At 48.6% G+C, this 21675-nt stretch overlaps 1 protein-coding gene across 1 annotated transcript in view; it reads right to left on the bottom strand.

The window, feature by feature from the left end:
* Positions 1-19979: 19979 nt before the first annotated feature.
* The window catches only part of HSPB2 (heat shock protein family B (small) member 2), a 50100-nt gene continuing 48404 nt past the window's right edge, over positions 19980-21675 (bottom strand). The window contains exon 2 of the mRNA XM_086958853.1: positions 19980-20666. Within this exon, the coding sequence (XP_086814979.1) occupies positions 20221-20666 (446 nt within the window). The 3' untranslated portion in view covers positions 19980-20220. The remainder of the gene's footprint in view (positions 20667-21675) is intronic.

Here is a 21675-nt window from a genome sequence, read left to right as displayed (position 1 = left end):
TGAGGAACTTGGGGGCATGAACAGGTACTGTAATGGGTTTTGCAGACCATAGACATGAGTGTGAGGAGTGTGATGCCCAGATACACACTGAGTGTGGAGACCACAGACACAGTGAGGAGCTTGGAGGTCATAGACCGGTAGCGTGAGTAGCACCGGGGACATATATAGACAGAGGACCGTAGTTTCTGCTCCCAAGAAGGCCTGGACACCCTCACCCTGCCACCTTTCATGCCCAGTAGAGTTCAAGGCCCTACAGTCAAATCAGTTCATTGTGAGCGCTATTTGAAAGATATATATACCTCCCTCTACCAGGTGTAACATGCCACCCATGTATGCAAGTGCTTCACGCTCCATCAAGCAGTTGTAAACGCTATATAAATGATAACATCAGTGCTTTAAATGGGCAGGTCCTGTCCTGTACTAAGTGCCTGCACTTCTTTAATTTGAAAAGGAGAGCACCTGCACTCACTACTGCTGCAATACATTTAATGGGGGAGTACCAGCACTTCTCAGGAGCAAACAGGTACCCTCAATAGGTAGTACCTGCACGCCTATATTCCCATTTAAAGTTCTGGTTACAATACACGTTGTAACTCCTCATTAATTAATTTGTGATGCACCAGTGGCGTAAAAAATGCGCCTTGTTGCACCATATTTACAAAGTGGCGCATTTGGTAGATGCCTCACTTTGTAAACCCCTGGGCAACATTATACCTGCGCCAGGTATAATGTATGCAGGGGTCGGCGTATTGACGCAAGAAAGGGTCCTGGAAGTGACGCAGTGAAATCTATGAGATTTCACTGCGCCACTTCTAGGACGCAAATGCGCCAATATCTTACGCCTTCCTCATGGCAGGCGTAAGACTGACGCAGGCCCTTTCACATGGGGCTTGCACATGAGGCTTGCCCCATGTGAAAGCATGCATTGCTGAAGTTGCGACACTTTTGTTACACACCCCAGCAATGCGTCACTTTTGCGCCATAGAGATACGTCAGAAATACTGACGTATCTGTAACTCCTTGTGAAATGATGCGTCATATTATAAATATGACGCATCAATCATGTCGCAAGGAGGGTGCACTGAGAAGTGATGCATCACTGCTTTCACGCAGCGATGCGTCATTTCTCATAAATTAGGCCCTAAATCTGTTAAGGAATATTAACGCAAGTAAACAACTTATAGCGGGAAATACTCAGGGGCTTATTTACAAGCCCCTTGCACCAATTTTGCGTCATTTTTAACATGGAAAAAGTGATGTAAGGGTGACGCAAGGGTCTTGTAAATAAGCCCCTCGGTTTTGTTGTTGCATTTTGTCGGTAGCTTAGGCGCACCAAGGTCACAACATGGCCGACGCCCTTCCGCGAGCGCGCATTGACCTCAGCACTGATGTGTGGCCTTGTGCAATAACTATAAAGTACCAAGCCCTGTGAAACGACTGCTCGCCCCATAGACCCGGCAGACAGTGTACACAAAAGGCGGGCCCTGCCCTGAGGGCAACGCGAGAGACAAAGGGACGCTAAACACATTGGCAGCGGTGGGAGCCCTTGGCCCGCCACCCCGCATTCCGCGTGCGGCTTCCATGGGCAGAGATAAAAAGAGGGCTTCAGTCCGGAACTTGGGCTCGGTACAGTAATGCCATATTATGCTTAGATGGCACGGCTTGGAGTTGGGAATGTTAAATGTTGTTTCAGTGGGTTTCATCCTCATAAAGGTCGGGTTTGTCTTTTGGCGCCATTCTGTGGATTTCTAAGCCATACGTTTCTATACATAACAGCGCCACTCATCATTTGTGCACCCTTTATATAAACGGAGTTACCTCACGACACGGATAAAATGTTTCACAAGCCTTAAATAAAGCAGCCTGCATTAACCCGAGGCTAAATAAATCTGCGAATCTTGAAATCTGCGACCTTTAGGCAGCCTGTTCTTCGTCTCTCTATAGGACATTGAACCTACCCTGCCTTAAATTAGTTCTAACTTTCTATTCTTGTTTATTTTAATTTACTTTAATTGTTTATTGCTAACACAACCATGAGGCCACTGCAGAGTTAGGACTCGGAGGTAGAATTTATGAGACCATCAGAAACACAGACAAGTGGCTGATTTCGTGGGGTGCGCAGTAAAGTACTCGTGCCCTGACCGAGTAACCATACTCTGGATTCAAGGGGCCTTATTTATGAAGGCCTTGCGCCACCGGTGCGTCACTTTTTCCCATGTTAAAAGTGACGCACCGGCGGCGCAAGGCCTTCATAAATAAGGCCCAAGATGTCTGCGGCCCCAGGCGACATCTCTTACACTGGCAGGAACTGTCATCACAGCGGCTCCTGTCAATGACCTGAAAGTGTGCTGTGTGGCTCCATCAACATGACAGTGCAGTACAGCGCACTTTCAGTACCTTTTTTTTAACTTTCAAAAACAAAAATCCAAAGCAGGATTTTGTTTTTGGAAATAAAAAAAACCATGACAACCTTCCAATGGGATTATTTTCCCATGGCGTGGAAGTAACTGGATATCACCCATGACACTCCTGTGTTACCTGTCTCTACAAACCTGATGTCCCACACTTCCATGGACATCAACCTCTAATGATTACCCTGCTCTCCTCGCCCTCTGAAGCAACCAGGGATTTTTTTTTGTTGTTGAAATATTTTTATGAACATTTCTGTAATAGAAACTCATTACATTACATTACATGTGAAATTGGCTTCATTTCATGTGATAATCGACATTGGGCATTACAATCTTTTCTCTGGATTGACATCTATCCGGAAGCAAACACTGATATTCCAAAAATCTGGCCACGAGAGCAGTAACCTTTAGGGACCCAAAAGCCGAATGACGACACCAGCAGAGGTAGGGATTCGGGAACTCCTTCATTCTGCACCTCGTTCATATTCCCCTTACCTCTCACTCGTTTCAAGTAAACCACTTCTCCAGAACTTGGAACGGCCACATGGAACCCGCAGGCGAGTCCATCTGGAGAACCCGGCGAAGGTTCCAATGGAGATGTCCACCCAGCTGCATACCACAAAGATCAACAGCTGCATGACCAGCAGACGACTCCACCAGTGGCACATCTGCACCTGACTGGTAAACCACACCAGTGATCTGTGTTTTGATGCTGACACAAGCACTGGTTGGAGTAGGGTTGCATCAGCATTTCCAACACGACTTTTAGGAGGGTCCCTTGTATGTCCCATCACTCCAGCTTCATGATACGGCTCTGAACCTCATGCTTGACACCGAAAGGATTCCTTGTAGAGCCCACTATAAAATCATTCTGTGCAAGTCCTGCAGAATAACTAAGTGAATGAATGAATGAATGAATTAATTAATTAATTCATTCATTTAGTATTTGATTGCACAACTAATACCCTACAAGAGCATCCTGGAACTTCTTCAGAGGAAAGGACTATGAACAGAATTAAGTAAATCATCATGATTTTTCTTTCTGAATAAAAAATAACTGGGGTCCGCTCTCACAGCCGTGGCCCATGCTGGTAAGAGCGGCGGGCTGGGTGTGGGTGGATTTCGACAGACGACGATGAGTGAAAATTAATTATTCCTTTGATTTTCCCTCGTGGTTGTCTGTCAAACCCCCACCACCCCAACCCGACACACCGCTCTTACTTGCACGGGCCGTTCCTGGTTGAGTAGCCTTTTACTTGAAGATTGAACCCAAAGGGGGATCTTATCTTTTACCAACTTTCTCCTTAACTCTATGCTTAAATGCATCCTCAAGTTTGCTATGGCACTTTTGTAGAACCTCTCTGGGCCTCACGTACACCAAAACTCTTCATGCTCAACCCACTGTATGCTCAAACACACATGGTAGCAATGATGCACATGAAATGGTGTAGGCTCTTAGTCAAACAATCAGAGGTGCCTAAATACTGTCTCTGAGGGTGTGAGGTCTACACAATACATTGCCATGGGGCATGTTAGCAATACACTAATGTCTTCCAAACAGAATGAAACAGGCTGTGATGTCTGAATGCCTATGTAGAGGCGTATGTCTTCCAGATGAATTTAGGTTACATTGACTTTTGTGGTTTAGTTGCAGACCTTGAAACCAGAAAACCTTGCTTTAAATGTCCCATGAAACTAAAGTGAGCTTAAAAGTGGAAATAAGTAGGTTGTTTTTAGTGCATTCAAGACATTAGCGTGGACCTCTACATATGCTAATACATGGATTTGGGGCATATTTACAACACCCTTGAGCCGCCAGTTGGTCATTTTTTGTGACGTACCGGCAGCGCAGTGTGGTGCTCCATATTTACAAGGACATGTAAAGCCACCGTGAGTGGCTTTTCGTGTTCTTGTAAATATGGCCCCTTTCCACGCAGCAGTTTTTGTAAAAGGGGTGTTCCATGGGTGTTGTTGTGGCTGTTCCCACGCAACACCCATGGATTCTGCCGCATTCCCAAATTTACAATGTTTTGTAAACCTGGGAATGCATCACAATCCTACGCCTCCCCAGGGGAGGTATAAGGAGGCGCATCAAGGAGAAATACTTTTATTTCTCCCTGTTTTTTCCTCTTTCTATCATTCTACAGCACACATAGGAAGATGAAAACACCTCTTGCGATTGTTTTTTGCTGGCAGGTGCCCCTTCGGGCACAAAAACAATCCTCCCTGCAATGCAGGCCCCTTTGCACCATGGTGCACGGGTGCCTGATGTGACGTATGGAATCCAATTGTGTGCCGGCACAGAGGAGAGCTCAGGGATTCGTCATATTGTTGTACATATGACATATCCCTTTGCTTCTGAAGTAATGCCGAGTGGCGCTGCCAAATGGCTTGCGGCACCGCCCTGCGTTACTTTCTTGGAAATATGGCCCCTGGATTCATCTTGAGAGCACATGACTAATCCAAATAATCAACATTAATCACTAGATTAATTACTAATCTTGGGTTCGGAGTAGTGTGCTACTCTCTGTAAAGCTCCTCAATGCCTCGCCTGGGGTAGTATGTGCTATATGAATGCATTTGCAATAAAACACTGCAAAATGGTTTCCAATGTCTTCTCTTTCGGATAATTTACATTTTATGAGGCAACAGTGCCTTTGTATGCTATCTGTGGCAGCTGTTACTGAGAGCTTAGGGATTAACTTTTCATTGGTTGTGTGTTTCTGATGTGGTGTCAAAACAACTGGCGTGACAGCCGCTGCCCAAAAAACTGACACGTGCTGGCTATTTATATCCATTTGAAAAACGTGAAGGAAACCATGAAACGAATATATTAGGGCGAACAGGAAAAAGCTTTCAGACTAAACATTTGCATGAAGCGATAACTGCGTTTGTGATTGTGAGCAAGGTGATGTTTACTTTTCAAAGTATTTGTTACCGCCGGTCATCTCACACACATGCATGCGCCGGGCAAAAGGGCAGTGCTTAATTTGAGCCTGGTGGATGCCAGTGGGGGGCACCGGCACTCGTTTTGGGGGACCAGCACTTATTTTTCCTCATTAGACATTGATAGCGATCAAGAGAGTGAAAAACACGCACACAGAAAACAAGCAGGAAGAGAAAAGGTGGAAACAACGTCACAAATGGCGAAAGCAGGTACCTGTAGGAGCGAGAGAAAGGGGCAGGGAGTGTCTGATAGTTGATGAAAGAGTCAAAAGGTCGATTCAAGACTACGCTTCTTTGGTATGCGGTACGCAGACATTTAAAAGCATAGGGGCATATTAGCAAGGGGAAGTATCGCCGCTTTTTTGGCGAATTGTGCCGAAAAGCGGCGATACTTCTAGAGCCCTATCCACAAGGGCATTTTAACGCCTGGCTCAAGCCCACTTTGCATGTCGGCGACAAACATCGCTAATGGCATGCAAAGTAGGCGTTCCCACATCCAACCACATGTAAAATGTGGTTGGAGGTGGTAACACCCTATTACCAAGGCAGGCGTTGGGAGAGGCAGACCTGCGATAAACTTGTTTATCGCAGGTCTCCCAACGCCTGCTCTGACCAAGTGTTAGGGCATGGATAACATGGGGGTGTGGATCATAACGCTGATTCCACCCCCTCATATTATCAATGCACACATTAGCACATGAAAACAACGTTCGTTTTCATGCGCTAATGTGCCATATCGCCGACTATTGGCGGATTTCATTTCGCCTACGTGATGCGCATTGATAATTGCGCGCTATCACGGCGAAAAAATCCGGCGATAGCCGGCGATATGGGAATGTGCATTGTGAGTTTTCTAACACACTTCTAGGTATTATGCCCCATTGTCCGTGGGTTTCAGAGCAGAGCTTTGGGCACCACTGGTGTAACGAAACTTGAGAACCCCCTCTCCACGCCACCCTTTTCAAAGTACATGTAGGGGGGGCCCCATGCACCGGACTGGTCAGAGCTCTCAGGCCAAGGGCCCGCTGTCAAACTCCAAGACCATCACTCACAACTCATTGATGTTGTCACATTTACCTAACATATAAACCAATCAAACGTGCTGCTGATAGTACACCCCACAAGCAGAACCGGACTCCAGTCTAATACAGATACCTAAGAACCAATTAGAAAATCAGAAGGTGCTGTTGGGCGGTCCCCATGGTTACTTCAATTCTATAGAAAAGCACATAACGTAGAACCCATTTCTGCTAGTCTTCTTAAATAGTTGACTCACCAAATTGGCAGTTGAGTCCCATTGTTTTCAGTGTTAAGTGTTGTTCCCGTTGGGCTACGAGGGACTCACATGGTGGGGATTCTGAACACAATTTTTTCTTTCTGCTGTGCGTCAGATCTATCACCAAGATTAACAAGCATTTACAATGCAATGGTCTCAGCAGCATTAAAGGTAGAGCTATTGGCATTGCTCATTATTTTTTCAAATTTTTTTAAATCATAAATAAATGGCATTGTCATTTACATTGCCAATAGCTTCATCACGTGCATATGCAAGACCTATTGCATTAGCACCCATACACACAGTAAGTAGTAGAGTGAGAAGTCGATAGTGAGTAGGAGAGAGTTATTAGTAAAGAGTATTATAGAGCGCAACAGAGCTATGTGAATAATTCCAGCTGTAAGCCCGTGCCTGAGGTGCATCATCTGAGCTGTGTGAATAATAACAGCTGTGAGCCCGTGCCTGAGATGCATCATCAGAGCTGTGTGAATAATAACAGCTGTGAGCCTGTGCCTGAGGTGCATCATCCGAGCTGTGTGAATAATAACAGCTGTGTGCCCGTGCCTGAGGTGCATCATCAGAGCTGTGTGAATAATAACAGCTGTGAGCCCGTGCCTGAGGTGCATCATCAGAGCTGTGTGAATAATAACTGTGTCAGCCCCGTGCCTGAGGTGCATCATCAGAGTTGTGTGAATAATAACAGCTGTGAGCACCAACCCGAGGTGCATCATCAGAGCTGTGTGAATAACTGCGTCAGCCCCGTGCCTGAGGTGCATCATCAGAGCTGTGTGAATAACTGTGTCAGCCCCGTGCCCGAGGTGCATCATCAGAGCTGTGTGAATAACTGCGTAAGCCCCTTGCCCGAGGTGCATCATCAGAGCTGTGTGAATAACTGCGTCAGCCCCGCGCCCGAGGTGCATCATCAGAGCTGTGTGAATAACTGCGTCAGCCTCGCGCCCGAGGTGCATTATCAAAGCTGTGTGAATAACTGCGTCAGCCCCACGCCCGAGGTGCATCATCAGAGCTGTGTGAATAACTGCGTCAGCCCCGCGCCCGAGGTGCATCATCAGAGCTGTGTGAATAACTGCGTCAGCCCGGCGCCAGAGGTGCATCATCAGAGCTGTGTGAATAACTGTGTCAGCCCTGTGCCCGAGGTGAGTTATTAGCTCTACCAACAACTTTCATTTGATTTTTAAAAGCAAAATGAAATTAATGCTTTCAATACTGTGCCACGAGCATAGGAATATTAGCCACGTTTAATAAGCAAAGCATGGAGGTGCTGGAGGAAATGAGAAGTACAAATGTACTCTGTGATGCACGCTGTTGAATAATTGAAGACACAGCAGCAATCAGTCAGATCGAAATAGTTGAATAATTATATACCGGTGGCTGTGTCAACACAATTGTTGTTCACATTATCAGTGGTCAGTAAAGACACACAAAAGGAAATGAGTGCACTCTGGGAAACAATACGGCCGAAAATAAATACAATCAAACTGCTGCTAAATGTAAATGAGATTCCATCATCAGAGCTGTGTGAATAACTGCGTCAGCCCTGTGCCCGAGGTGCATCATCAGAGCTGTATGAATAACTGCATCAGCCCCGTGCCCAAGGTGCATCATCAGAGCTGTATGAATAACTGCGTCAGCCCGTGCCCGAGGTGCATCATCAGAGCTGTGTGAATAACAACGTCAGCCCTGTGCCCGAGGTGCATCATTAGAGCTGTGTGAATAACTACGTCAGCCCCGTGCCCAAGGTGCATCATCAGAGCTGTGTGAAGAACTGCGTCAGCCCCGTGCCTGAGGTGCTTCATCAGAGCTCTGTGAATAACTGCGTCAGCCCCGTGCCCTAGGTGCATCATCAGAGCTGTGTGAATAACTGCGTCAGCCCCGTGCCCGAGGTGCATCATCAGAGCTGTGTGAATAACTGCATCAGTCCCATGCCCGAGGTGCATCATCAGAGCTGTGTGAATAACTACGTCAGCCCCGTGCCCGAGGTGCATCATAAGAGCTGTGTGAATAACTGCGTAAGCCCTGTGCCCGAGGTAAGTTATTAGCTCTACCAACAACTTTAATTTGATTTTTTAAAAGCAAAATGAAATTAATGCTTTCAATACTGTGCCACAAGCATGGGAATATTAGCTGCCTTTAATAAGCAAAGCATGGAGGTGCTGGAGGAAATGAGAAGTACAAATGTACTCTGTGATGCACGCTGTTGAATAATTGAAGACACAGTAGCAATCAGTCGGATCGAAATAGTTGAATAATTATATACCGGTGGCTGTGTCAACACAATTGTTGTTCACATTATCAGTGGTCAGTAAAGACACACAAAAGGAAACAAGTGCACTCTGGGGAAACAATACGGCCAAAAATAAATACAATCAAACTGCTGCTAAATGTAAATGAGATTCCATCATCAGAGCTGTGTGAATAACTGCATCAGCCCTGTGCCCGAGGTGCATCATAAGAGCTGTGTGAATAACTGCGTCAGCCCCGTGCCCGAGGTGCATCATCAGAGCTGTGTGAATAACTGCCTCAGCCCCGTGCCCGAGGTGCATCATCAGAGCTGTGTGAAAAACTGCGTCAGCCCCGTGCCCGAGGTGCATCATCAGAGCTGTGTGAATAACTGCGTCAGCCCCGTGCCCGAGGTGCATCATCAGAGCTGTATGAATAACTGCGTCAGCCCCGGGCCCGAGGTGAGTGGCACCGCACGCCATGCTGCCTTTCCGTGAAGCCGGCCAGGAAGAGAGCATATATCGGCGCACGGCGGAGACGCTGGCGCCGTGACCGTGCGCGTGACCAAATCTGCGCGTGGCTAGCTCTTGTCGCTCCTTCTCCCATTCACAATGCTGCGTGCGTGCACAGCTCTTGTCTCGTTTTGTCGGCTGAAATGATCGCTATAGTTCTCTGGCGAGAACGCGCTTCACGCGTTTCTAGCCGAGACCTAAAAATTACAAAAGCATGTGCAATATTAGAAGTGTATATTCGCTACAAGGATACTAAAGGGCTTATTTGCAGGCCCCTTGCGCCGCTGGTGCATCCCTGTTTTTACGCTCTGGCAGTGCAGACTGCAGACCCACATCTACAAGTTCACGCACAGCCACTTTGCGTGGCTTTTCATGGCATTGCAGAATGCAGCACACATAGAAAGAGGAAAAAACAAGGAGAAGTAAGGATATTTCTCCTAGTTACACCTCCCTAACGCCACCCATGGGGTGACGTTAGATTCTGACCCATTCCCAAGTTTATGATTCCTCATAAACCTGAGAATGCTTCAGATTCAAAGGGTGTTGCCTCAGAACACCCACAGCAGCACCCATGAAATGCCCCTTTCACGCAGTGGTTTGCGTGAAAGGGCCTGCGTCAAAAATGTGTAAATGAGGCCGTAAGTGGATGAGGTGTTGGAATGGAATGCTTGTGTTTGGTCCTGGTAAAGTGGTGTGCATGATTTGCTTGAGTAGTCCACACCTGAGGTTATGTTTAGACTGAGACTACAGCCTTTTCTGTGTTTGAAATAGGGTTAGGAAAACGCGATGACAGACAAGACAATGATAGTTCAGTGGTGTCCCTGGAGCTATCCCTCCCATGATGATAGGATCTGTGTGGGCTGCGCTTAAATTGTAATAAAATAACTGCCGGGCCCAAAGATTTGCTCAGAAACCCATGGTTGGTGCAGTCGTAGATGTGATGAATACCAACTGCATAGCCCTGATTCCACCTTATGCCTCTTAAATCCACCACCACAAACTCCCTGATTCTATATCTCACTCTTGCAGTCCTTTCAGCCTTGCTTTCTTCCCGTGTCTCAGTTTTTCCACCTTTTCTTCATTCCCCCTTTTGTGTTTTTCTTTCTGTTTTTCTCAAAGCCTGCTGTGAAAAAATAAGTGCGGGTTCCCTATAATGAGTCCTGGTGGGCCCCAACTTCAACCAACGGCTCAAATGAAGCAATGGATGTGGGACATTTTGTTAAATGTATTGAGCAGAAACCGTTCTTTTTACTTTTCTCACTGTTCTGGAACCTCGTGGCAAAGTGAACCCTGTATCACTGTATACACTCTCAGTATTCTGACACCACAAAGTGTTACCACATATGCCATCTTGAGGGTAACACCAGGAAGTTGGGGAGGTTCCAAGCTAATTTCCTCATATTATTCCCCTTGGTTGGTCAGATTTTTACCACTGGGATTTACAAGCCATTCATAATGAGGTCCAAGATTCTAGATCAAAATCAATTTGATAAAAGATGACATTTATAGTGTCCCCTAAGAACACGATGTCGACTAAACGTCCAAGATCGGCTTCACAAAACATGCTCATCCCGCCCCAGGAGAGATACAAACATTTTGGTGGCATAAAGTTCTGCGTGCAAAGCTCCATCCCTTGGAACTCTTGTCATTCTATCTGTTCATCTTGAAGCTGACTTCCAAAGATTCCAGGAAGTCCTGAACAGATGCCTTGGGTTTTTTTTTTTTTTTTTTTTTCGTCACAAAGAAAAGCCAGCATTTACAAAGTTTCCAACACTTTTTTCCAGCATTCCCCCCCTTGGGGTTCCTTTGGGATAGTCCGCTTCATCATTCCTGCCCAGCAAGCTACACTAATGGCGTGATTTAAAGTTTGGCGGCGAGGGTACTCTGTTGCGACGGAGGACAATTTCCACCAAACTGAAGTACCACCCTCCTCATTTAGAGTTCAGCTGTACTTAAGTATGTCAGTGATGGAGACTGTCAGTCTCCATGACTGACATACTCCTCCGACGGCCCGAAGGAGTAAGGACCATCAGAGGCTTGGCCATGTGTCCTCCATCCTTATTTAGAGCGGGCTGACAAATGAGCAGATTTAGCTTTTACACATTGCCATCTAAAACGTAGTGTGTGGTGAAAGTAAAAACGCGTCAGTTTGTACATACAGTGAGCTTCCAAGAAGTAAGTTTGTTTCTATTCATAGAACATGTCAACAATTCCCTCAGACCACGGCTGGAAGATACAGCACAGAATGATAAATTCTACCCTGCAATGGAACGCCTTGAAGACAGGGCGCACGTGGTCCCTCCATTAAATTATTAGGGGCTGTCTAGCTGCTATCGGCTGAACTGCCTCCTGGCTTTACAGCACCATGTGGCGCCAATGTTTTGTGTTGTTTTTCAACAGTAATCCCCACATTTCGGACCTTGGATACCGGTTGTATTCTGACCACACATTTTACTTTCATTGGAAAGAGGTGTTGGACAGATTGGTATCACCAGTGCTATAACTTTCATTTTGGGTTCGTTAAAGGCCAGCAGTTATATTATGTTATGCTGTGTTGCTACCTTGTGTTATGTAATAAGCATGTTTACAGTACTCTTCTTTCATTTGTATGGCCCTCTAACGTTCTCCTAGTTTGTCTTCCTTTCACTGTCCCTTATCAGGGCCGAACTGGGACCCCAAAGCAGCCCTGGAAAGTTTGTCGAACCAGCCCCCTGTGGAGGTGCAAGTGTGAAGCACTGCTGCTTTTATTACTGGGGACTGGTATTGCAGCACCACTGCGAAACGGGCTACCAGGAACAAAACCGTCTCCCACCATTTCAACCTCCTGGGGAAAAGCCTGATGCCCGCCCGCTATGACCAGTCTGGGCCTGCCTGTGATTCTTGTTGAACGGAGTCAACAGGGCACAAGTCCTAAAAAAGAAGTGGGGGGACGCTGTTGTCACGACAGGAAGTGATGCCAGGAAAGGTGGCTTGCACCATCAGACTCATTGCCTCCCCTCGCTCACCCCTTAGCAAATGGAGCCACACATCCACTCTTTGGCCTCTCTGGGGCGAGATTTCGCCCCAGAGAGGCCAAAGAGTGAATGTGTGGCTCCATTTGCTCCAGTAATCGAGCTCCCAGTAAAATAAGTGGGGGGGGCCATCCACCCGCGTGGTACCCCAACTCGAGCCCTGGGAGTCAAGGTCGGTTGACGTGGGGGCGCTAGAGGGCGCACTGCAGAATGGCCGCACTGTCGTGAGGCTCCTGCTGCCCGGAGCTCTTATCCGCCTAGGGATCCTGATTTCCATCGCTGCGCCCTGATCTGACCCTATAGATCCACTGGGATACCGACTGGCCACCCACGGTCCAACTCCTGGTCCATTCGGTGGTTGCTGGCCGAAGTTACGAGGGCTCCAAGTTTCCCCGACTTGCGCTCTGGAGGCCGGGTGTTCCGTAGCCCGGCGTCATCCTTCACGCTAGCCTGCGGCTCTGCAAGTGGAGTGTAGGCCCTGCTCTGCCTCTCTCCACCGGGCCTGCTTGCCGGCCGGGCATGATGCTGGATGCACCCTATCCTTGAACTGATTTCTCGGCTCCTACATCTGCCTGCCCAGGAACTATTGCTTACGGAGACACAGCGGATCATCGTCTGGTCGCCTGGAGAACAACCCCTTTGGCCTGGAAGCGGAGACGGCCATTTCTCTTCGCTGGGAGTGGCGGGGCGTACATGCCTGCTCGTGCCCCCGTTTTTCGGCGCTTGGCCTAGAACTTGGGCCGGCCTGCAGCCTAACTCTTCTTGACTTTGGTGCCCCACTGTGCTACTAGCGCTTTACTATGGGGAAGCCGGACACTAAACAATCTAAGTTGTCCTTTGACTCTGGAGTGGCTAGGAGGGGAACGCGACTGCTCCAGGATGCTGGGACTTCGCGGTCTCCCCCCCCCGCCTGTCGCTGATGCCGTGCCGCAGCCACCAACTCCGGACTTTCACCAGATGATGCAGGAGATGAGGCAGGGGTTTGCCACGATAGTGGACAAGGTGGACAAGATATCGTCGCGCATGGATGCGGTGGTCCAGAAGCTAGACGTGCACGAGGAACGCCTGACAACGGCGGAACAGCGCATCTCGGACCACTATGACACGGCTGCCACTCATACCACCCAGCTGGCGAGAATGGATAATATATTGCGGGTAATTGCCGCTAAGAATGAGGAGTTGGAGGCGAGGAGTAGGCGCAATAACGTTCGTATTGTAGGTGTGCCGGAGTCAACGAATGTTGGAAAGATGGAAACTTATGTGGAGAGACTTCTGGTGGGCGCCATTGGTGCGGATGCTTTCTCGTCCCAGTTCATCGTCGAGAGAGCGCACCGGTCACTGGGGCCTCGGCCGGCCTCTGGAGCCGCACCGCGCCCCATCATTGCGCGTCTTTTAAACTATCGTGACCGGGACGCTGCCCTCCAGGCTGCCCGCACCAATCGGGCCCTCTCCTTTGATGGGGTGTCTTTCACCATGTACCCCGACTTCACGCCGATGGTGCAGGACCAGCCTCGTAAGTTCCTGGGGGTGAAAAAGAAACTTCGGGAACTGCAAGTAGACTACGCTTTGCTTTACCCTGCCAAGCTTAGAGTGACGCACCAGGCTAAGCAACACTTTTTCACTAACCCACAGCATGCTGAGGATTTTGCAAAGCGCCTCAAGCGCGATCGAGCGGCTGCAGATCGAGGAGGTGATCGAGACCCTGAGGATGAACATTCGGCGGCTGAGGAGGAGGTCGCCTGATTGGGGTGACTCTGTTCTTTATTTTGTATTGAGACATTATAGACGTATGTCCTTTGCATTGACTTCCTTGACCGCATTGGAGGCCTAACTGCCATCCATTTGTTTGAGGCGGGGGCCTTATCTTGCCTGTTTTGCAATTGTATGTATGGGTGGCGTTTATTGGGGTCGGTATGGAACCGCAGGATGGTGCTATTTGATTTCGCGCTCTGGGCACCCACCCCCCCGCGCTGCGCCTGGGGCCATTTGGGACTCGTTGGCTCGGACACTGGCGTGGTGTGTGGGAGTGGTGTCGTGCACCTCTAGAGGGTTCCCCGGAGGGTGTACCCCACTTGTACCTTTGGTTTGGATTCTAGTCCTTTGTTGGTTGACTAGATGTGTGTTGGGGAATGGGGGGGGGGGGTGGGGGTGTGCATGGCCTGATAGTTGGGGTGTCATCAGGTGGGTGGGTGGGGTGGGGATGATGCTGACGACACGTGCTCGCCCAGGCCTCATGGGTCCTTGCGGGGATTGCTATTGCTGTCTGTGTGTACAGGCGCGGCTCCGAGCCCGCTGCTTCGGCTGGTCCATTTTTATTTTTGGCGGCATTGGTCCTGGGGCCTTCGTCCGTTGTGGGCCTGAGAGGAACGGCCGCCATCTTTGGCGACCGCGTGGTGGTGAGCGCGCTACACGAGGAACGCGTGTGCGGGTTGTGGGCCGGATGAGCTGTGTTTGCTGCGTGCTGCGCGATGTGTTTCCTTGGTGCCTGTTGCACGGATGGTGCAGCTGGGGGGGGTTGTTGTGGTTCTGGTTGCTTGGTTTGGAGATGGCTGGGATGTGTGTGGAGTGTATGTGGTGGGGCGACTGCGTCCTGGATTGGTGTCCTGCTGCTGGCTGCTGCTGGGAGTCGGACGTTCCGCCTTTGCTCATTGGGTCCTGTGGGGCCCTGAAAATGGCTAATGTCGACTGTCATTATAGACCAGATATCAATTGTGTCCTGGAATGTACGGGGTCTTAATGATGCCAGAAAATGTCGTAATGTGATCCAGTATTTGGACAGGCATGCTATTCATGTTGCCCTCCTCCAGGAGACGCATCTGCGACCCGGACCTTCCCCCAGCTTTGGTGGGAGGTGGGCTGCGGCCAGGATGTTTGCTTCTTACTCCTCTTATGCTCGCGGGGTTGTTATCCTTGTTAAAAGATCGCTCGCATTTCAAGAACTGGGATCTATGGGGGACCCTGAGGGGCGCTATGTGCTACTGTGGGGGCGGCTTGGGCAGGTCACTGTGCTGTTTGTTAATTGCTATGCTCCCAATGTTGATACGCCAACCTTTTTTATTACACTGTGGGGTCATGTGCTTGCTGTAGATGCCACTTACATTGTGTGGGGGGGGATTTCAACTTTGCACTTCATGCTCAGTTGGATAGATCGGACGGGAGTCCTCAGTATAATGTGCAAGCTAGAGAAGTTCTGCGTGGGGTTGTAGAGGAGGCTGGACTGATTGACAGCTGGAGGTACTCTCACCCTGCCACTACGGAGGGCACTCATTACACTGCACATGCGCGCTCATGGGCGAGGCTGGACTATGTGTTTCTCTCTGGGGGGTTGGCGGCTGGCCTACGGGAAGCTGTGCATCTTGCTCGTACGTATTCTGATCACTGCCCGGTGAAGGTTGTTTTATCTGTTCCCGGGCTGCAAAGGCCGCGCCCGCCTTGGCGCCTTTTTCCGACTGCTTTGCTTGACCCTGTGTTCAGGGAGGAGCTTGGCGAGGAGGTGGAGGCGTTCTTCCCCAGAAACAAGGGTTCTGTCAACAGTGTCGAGGTTATATGGGAGGCGTTCAAGGTTACGATCCGAGGAGTCACTATCTCTAAAAGTTGTGGAATGCTTAAAGTGATTGTTCGGACCCTCGGGGGCTTGGAGGGTGACTTGCGTGACTTAGAACGCAGGATGCAGGCTGACTCGGATCCCGGTCTTTTGAGCCAGTTCCGTACCAAGCTCTCCGAGTATGAAGAGGAGGCCGCCAGGGAGGCTAAACATAGGGGAAAGTATTGGACGGCGAGGAGGTACTGTGAGGGGGAGCGGCCCGGTAAAGTCCTTGCTGCCCTTACTAGACATCCAAGGCATGGGTCGGACGTGCTGGAATTGGTTTTGCCGGATGGCACTCGCTGTCGGGACACTGCGGAGATTCAGCGTACCTTCATTGACCATTACGCACACCTTTACACGACACAGCAGACTGGTGAGACACGATATGGCGGATTTCTTGATGAGTTGGCGCTTTGTTGGCTGTTGGATGATCATCGGGCGTTCTTAGGTAGGCCCCTGGAGGTGGAGGAGGTCAGGAATGCCATCATGTCTTTGAATAATGGGAAGGCCGCTGGTCTGGATGGCCTTCCTGCTGAATTTTATAAGTGTTATGTGGACATTATGGCCCCCGTCCTCCGCGAGGTTTTTGAGGAGTCCCTGGAGGAGGGGCGACTGCCGTGTTCCATGCGGGAGGTCCCTATTACGTCGCTGCTCAAGCCGGGAAAGGATCCGTTGGATGTGGGTTCCTATAGGCCCCTCTCATTGCTCAACTGCGATGTCAAAATACTCGCGAAGGTCCTGGCGGTGAGGCTCGCTGAGCTCATGCCTGTTATTGTTCTGCCCGATCAGTCGGAGTTTGTGCCCGGTCGTGCTACCTCCCACAATCTTCGCACCTTGTTTTCCCTTATTTCGACCATCGCTCCAGATATCCCGGTCGCCGCCATCTTCCTTGATGCCACTAAGGCGTTCGACTCCGTTGAGTGGGGCTATCTTATAGATGTTCTTTGTCGGATGGGCTTTCCTCGGATCTTTATTTCATGGGTTAAGCTCTTATATACTGATCCGATGGCGAGGGTGGTGGTGAATGGGGTGCTATCCCCCCCGTTCCCTCTCACAAGGGGGACTCGTCATGGATGCCCCCTCTCGCCCCTCCTATTTGCCATTGCCATTGAGCTTCTGGCCTGCAGGATTCGTCAGCTACACCAACAGAGCGCCTTTAATTGTCTTCAGCGTCAGGTCGGGATCTCTTTGTACGCTGACGATGTCACGCTTTATGTGAAAGATCCTGAAAGCAACCTTAATGCGCTCTTGCGAGAGCTGGTTGCTTTTGGGGGTGTCTCCGGTGTCCATATCAACTGGCGGAAATCCCAACTCTTCCCCCTTACTGCGGCTGTGGCTAGGTTTCCTCTTGATTACCCTTTGGAGTGGTGCGATTCGGAGCTGCGGTACCTCAGCATTGTTGTGTCATTGGACAGAGAAGAAACGATCAGGCTTAATTATGGTGTGGCTATTACTAAACTGGCAGACGACGTCACTAGATGGATGTCCTTGCCTCTCTCCATGGCCGGTCGGGCGTCACTTATCAAGATGGTGGTTTTGCCCCGCTTCCTGTACCTCTTTCAAAACCTTCCATATCATCCTGGTGCTTATTTCTTTCGCAGACTTCGCTCTGAGCTCATACGATTGTTTTGGGGGGGCAAACAGCCGCGGGTGGCTTGGGCTACCCTTACACTACCCTATTCTGATGGAGGATTCGACGTCCCTGAATTTGAGCTTTACTATCTTAGCGCTCAAACGCATTACGCTTATCACTGGATGCGCCCCACCCCGTTTATGCCCCAAATAGCGGCTGAACATTGGGTTGCCCATCCGCTCCCATTGGAGGGGTTAGTATTGGGCAAGGTATCAGATGTGGATACGCCTCGAACGACGGTGACATGCACGGTGGATGCTTGGAAACGGGTAGCACGACTGCTGGGTGTCTCCTTTCTTTATTCGCCGGCCCTGCCTCTATCCTATCATCCTGATTTGTCTCTGTTGCTGGAAACGGGGTTTCAACGAATGTGTAGGCGGCTCGGTATTCTTACGTGGGGTGACGTGTTTCACGAAGGTGCCTTCCGTACCCAGGCTCATTTCTTTGGAGCTGCTGCCTGCTCCCCTTTGGAGCTGTTTTACTATGTTCGTCTGAGGCAGGGCATGCGTGCCTTGTTACCGGATTTCCCTTCGGAGCCGGAGGTCACCCTCCCCCTCCATGTGCGATTGGTTTCGGATGGGCGTCACCTGGTGTCGAAATTATACGGTGCTATTCGCCGACAGCGCTCTGTCCCGGCCAATCGGGTGCGTGTGCAGTGGGTTGCTGAGCTGGGAGCCCCTATTACTGACGAGCAATGGAAGTATTGCTGTGGACTCACGGCCAATGTTTCTTCCAGTTGTCGCCTGAAAATCATCCATTACAAATTTGTCCAGAGGTACTATTACACCCCGGCGAGGAAACTTCGGTTTCATTTATCGGAGGATGACAGATGCGCTAGGTGTCGAGCAGAAGGTGCTGACTTTCTGCATTTGGCTTGGAGTTGTGCGGGGGTTCTGGAATACTGGACTCAGGTCCATGTGGCCCTGCAGGCTATGGCGGAGGATGGAGTGACGTTTGACCCCTTGGTGATGTTGCTGGGTTATTCTAAGGACGCGCCTGCCTCTCATCGTAGATTTGTTGACGTGGCCCTGCTTCTGGCTAAGCGTAGGGTTGCTTGCTGCTGGGGTCGGGGCAGGGTACCGCGCTTCCAGGATTGGTTGAATGACCTCATATACTGTCAGGACCAATATAATGTCTATTCTGAATTGATGCCTGTGAGGTGCAGGCCCAAGGACTTTTGGAGCCCGCTTCAGGTGTACCTCCTAACTAGAGCTGTGCAGGATTCAGATTCTGAACATGAGGACCGAGTAGGTGTTGGTTAACTGCAGCACGGTGGGCTGGGATATTATTCTACATTTGCTGATCCTCAGGTATCGGGGGGGGGGGGCTGAACTGCATCCTCTTACTGCGAGCTCAAGGGGGCTGTATTTCCTTGTATGTCACTCAGATGGTAGAAATAGAGATTGACCTCCTGTCGGGTCTTAGCCCTTCTTGCTGGTTCTCCTTTTGTTTTATTTTTTTTGCGCTAACTGAACATGCCCATACTGTATCGTGTCATCAGCTTACCTGTTCGTCCTGGATCATCATTCTCCGACATGCTATGTGAATTTAAATATTGCTATATATATTGACTGCTTTGCCACTCTGTACTCGGGACTTTTTTGAGTATGTCGTACTATTGTAATGGCCATTTATGACTGTATGTATCATGTATGCACTTCCTTTTTCCTTGCTTATCTCCAAATAAAGGTTTAAAAAAAAAAAAAAAGGTCGGTTGACGTCATTGCATTTGGTGTTAGATGATCTGTTTTCCAGTGTATTGTATACAGTTGGTTCATGACGAAGGTAAGTTAACTTTTTATTTATTTGTTTAAAATTAAACCCCCGCGCGACTCACTCACCCGCAAGTCATGCCAGCCGCGACTGTTAAGAAGAATTTCTGAATATACTTCAAGTAAAGTGTCAGTCACGTCAGACTGGTGTCCGGATTTATGAGAATGTCTCATTCCCGCTAGTGGCCTCACGGTCTATTACAATTTAATGAAGACAAGGAAGATCACCGGAGGAACCCCACACACAGCAGCAAGCTGGTCAAACGCGTATTAGTACCCATTAAGACTTTGTTACTGAGGACTTCTCCATGCAGTTTGTGGCCATGCTGCACACTGGCACCAGAGTGGCTACAACTGGGTGCCTTTCTGGGCCCTACTACAGGCAGTGTCTGAGGTCCTGGCACCTCAACTGGGCCAGTCCAAGAGAAGAGGCGGGTGACAGTTCTCAAACGCCAGAGTAATGAAGTAGTGAAACAGCAACAAACACATTGTATAAATGCAACCAAGAACTAAGCAGAGGTCAAAAATGTTTATGGAACCCTGAGAGTGAAAGAGTGAGTCTAGTTATTTAATTAGCACACAATAAGGTCTGACTTTCTGTAAATGGACATTTAATATTTTAATATTTCCTGGTAGGACAGATTCTTCAAGGTACCAGGTAAGAACGCATGGATTCAAAGGTTGGACAACAGTCTCCATAGGGACTTAGTACCAAGCGTGATATTACCGGCACTTGTTGGAGCTCAGTCTTGCTATGAAATAAACACGAATGACATTTGCTGGTGGTATCCTGGACCCCTTGCAATCCTTGCCAATTCTGCAAATCTCACCATATTCAATATCCTCCATTGTTGTTACCAGTGCCGGGGCTCTTATTCTTTTGTTCTTGCAGCAGCTCAACCTTCACCGGATGGATCTTAGCTGGAGTTTCGGTGCCGCGCCTGGGAGCCTCAATGCTCAGGATGCCATCATGGGAGAGCGTGGCCTTAACCAGCAGGGGATCCACGTCAATGGGCAGGATGTAGGTCCGGCTGAACTCTCTGGAGATGAAGCCATGTTGGTCGAGCTTCTGAGGGTGCTGAGCCGTCACCTCCAGCAGGTTGTCCACTGTACGGACTGCGATCTCATCTGGCATGAAATGGCACACATCAAGGAATACCTGGAACTTGTGGTCATTTTTGTTGATCTCTGAGAAACCTCGATCCTCCTGCTTCTTGATTCTGGGTCTGACATAATAGCCGTGATACAAAGTGGGAGCCAGAATGTCTTCAGGAGACAGACCTTAAAAGAGAAACAAATAATGTCATAGTTACATAACTATAAACATGCTACAGGATCATCTAATTAAAAAAAATAGGTAAATACAGAATGTAAGGCAAAAGCGAGAAGCACACTCATATATATGAGTTCAAAGTAAAGAAGTCTCATATGGGAAAATTATACCCATCAAAGGATAGTAAACAAACAGAGTTACAAAATCATTGGAACACAGAAACTAGACATCACACAACATTGTACTTTTTCTGAGAATTGATTCTTTCTTTTCTTTTCTTGCAGTTTTAAAAGCAAGGACAAGGAAACAGCCAACGCATTTCGTTCATAAACATAGGGACTTCTTCAGGGCTTAAAGACGTTTTTATTGTAGTATCCAAAGATTTGAGAAGGAGGTGGCTAGACACTACCCCGTAATGTTCTTAAAATGTGTCCTGCTTAAACTGTATTTTAAGTAAAAAATTAAGTTCTTCAAGTTACAATGACATGAAAATGTAATCCGATTTCAGGTATGCAAATCAAGTCAAAAGTCCCAACATGATTGTCATGCGAAGACTCTCTGGGGCATATTACCAACAACTAGCGATAATTTTTGTCTCTAACTTGTTTAGAGACAAAAATTATCGCCGCACATCGGCGATTTTTATCGCAGATAAACCTTGCTATTAACAAGGTTTATCGCAAATGCGATAAAAAACGGCCGAAATGCATGAATATCGCTGAAAAGTCAGCGATATTCATGCATTATCGAGCAAATGCTCTTAGCCATGTTATCCACCTCCCATTGGATAACATGGCTAAGAACTGCTCAGGGCAGGTGTTAGCTTTTGGAGATATTCCCGCTTAGCGTGAATATCTCCAAAAGTTGGTAATAGGAGATAGCTATGTTAGCGACTGTTTTCAGTCTCTAACATCTTGGCACGCCCACTTTGCATCTCATTAGTGATAAATATCACTGACATGCAAAGTGGGGCCCAAGATGGTCGCTATCTCCTACTAGCTGTCGCTAACTGGTGTT

The sequence above is a fragment of the Lissotriton vulgaris genome, chromosome 2_1, assembly GCF_964263255.1.
Source record: "Lissotriton vulgaris chromosome 2_1, aLisVul1.2, whole genome shotgun sequence".
Classification (NCBI taxonomy): domain Eukaryota; kingdom Metazoa; phylum Chordata; class Amphibia; order Caudata; family Salamandridae; genus Lissotriton; species Lissotriton vulgaris.
Note: the sequence above shows the minus strand (reverse complement) of the source record. Positions and strands in the feature narration are given on the sequence as shown.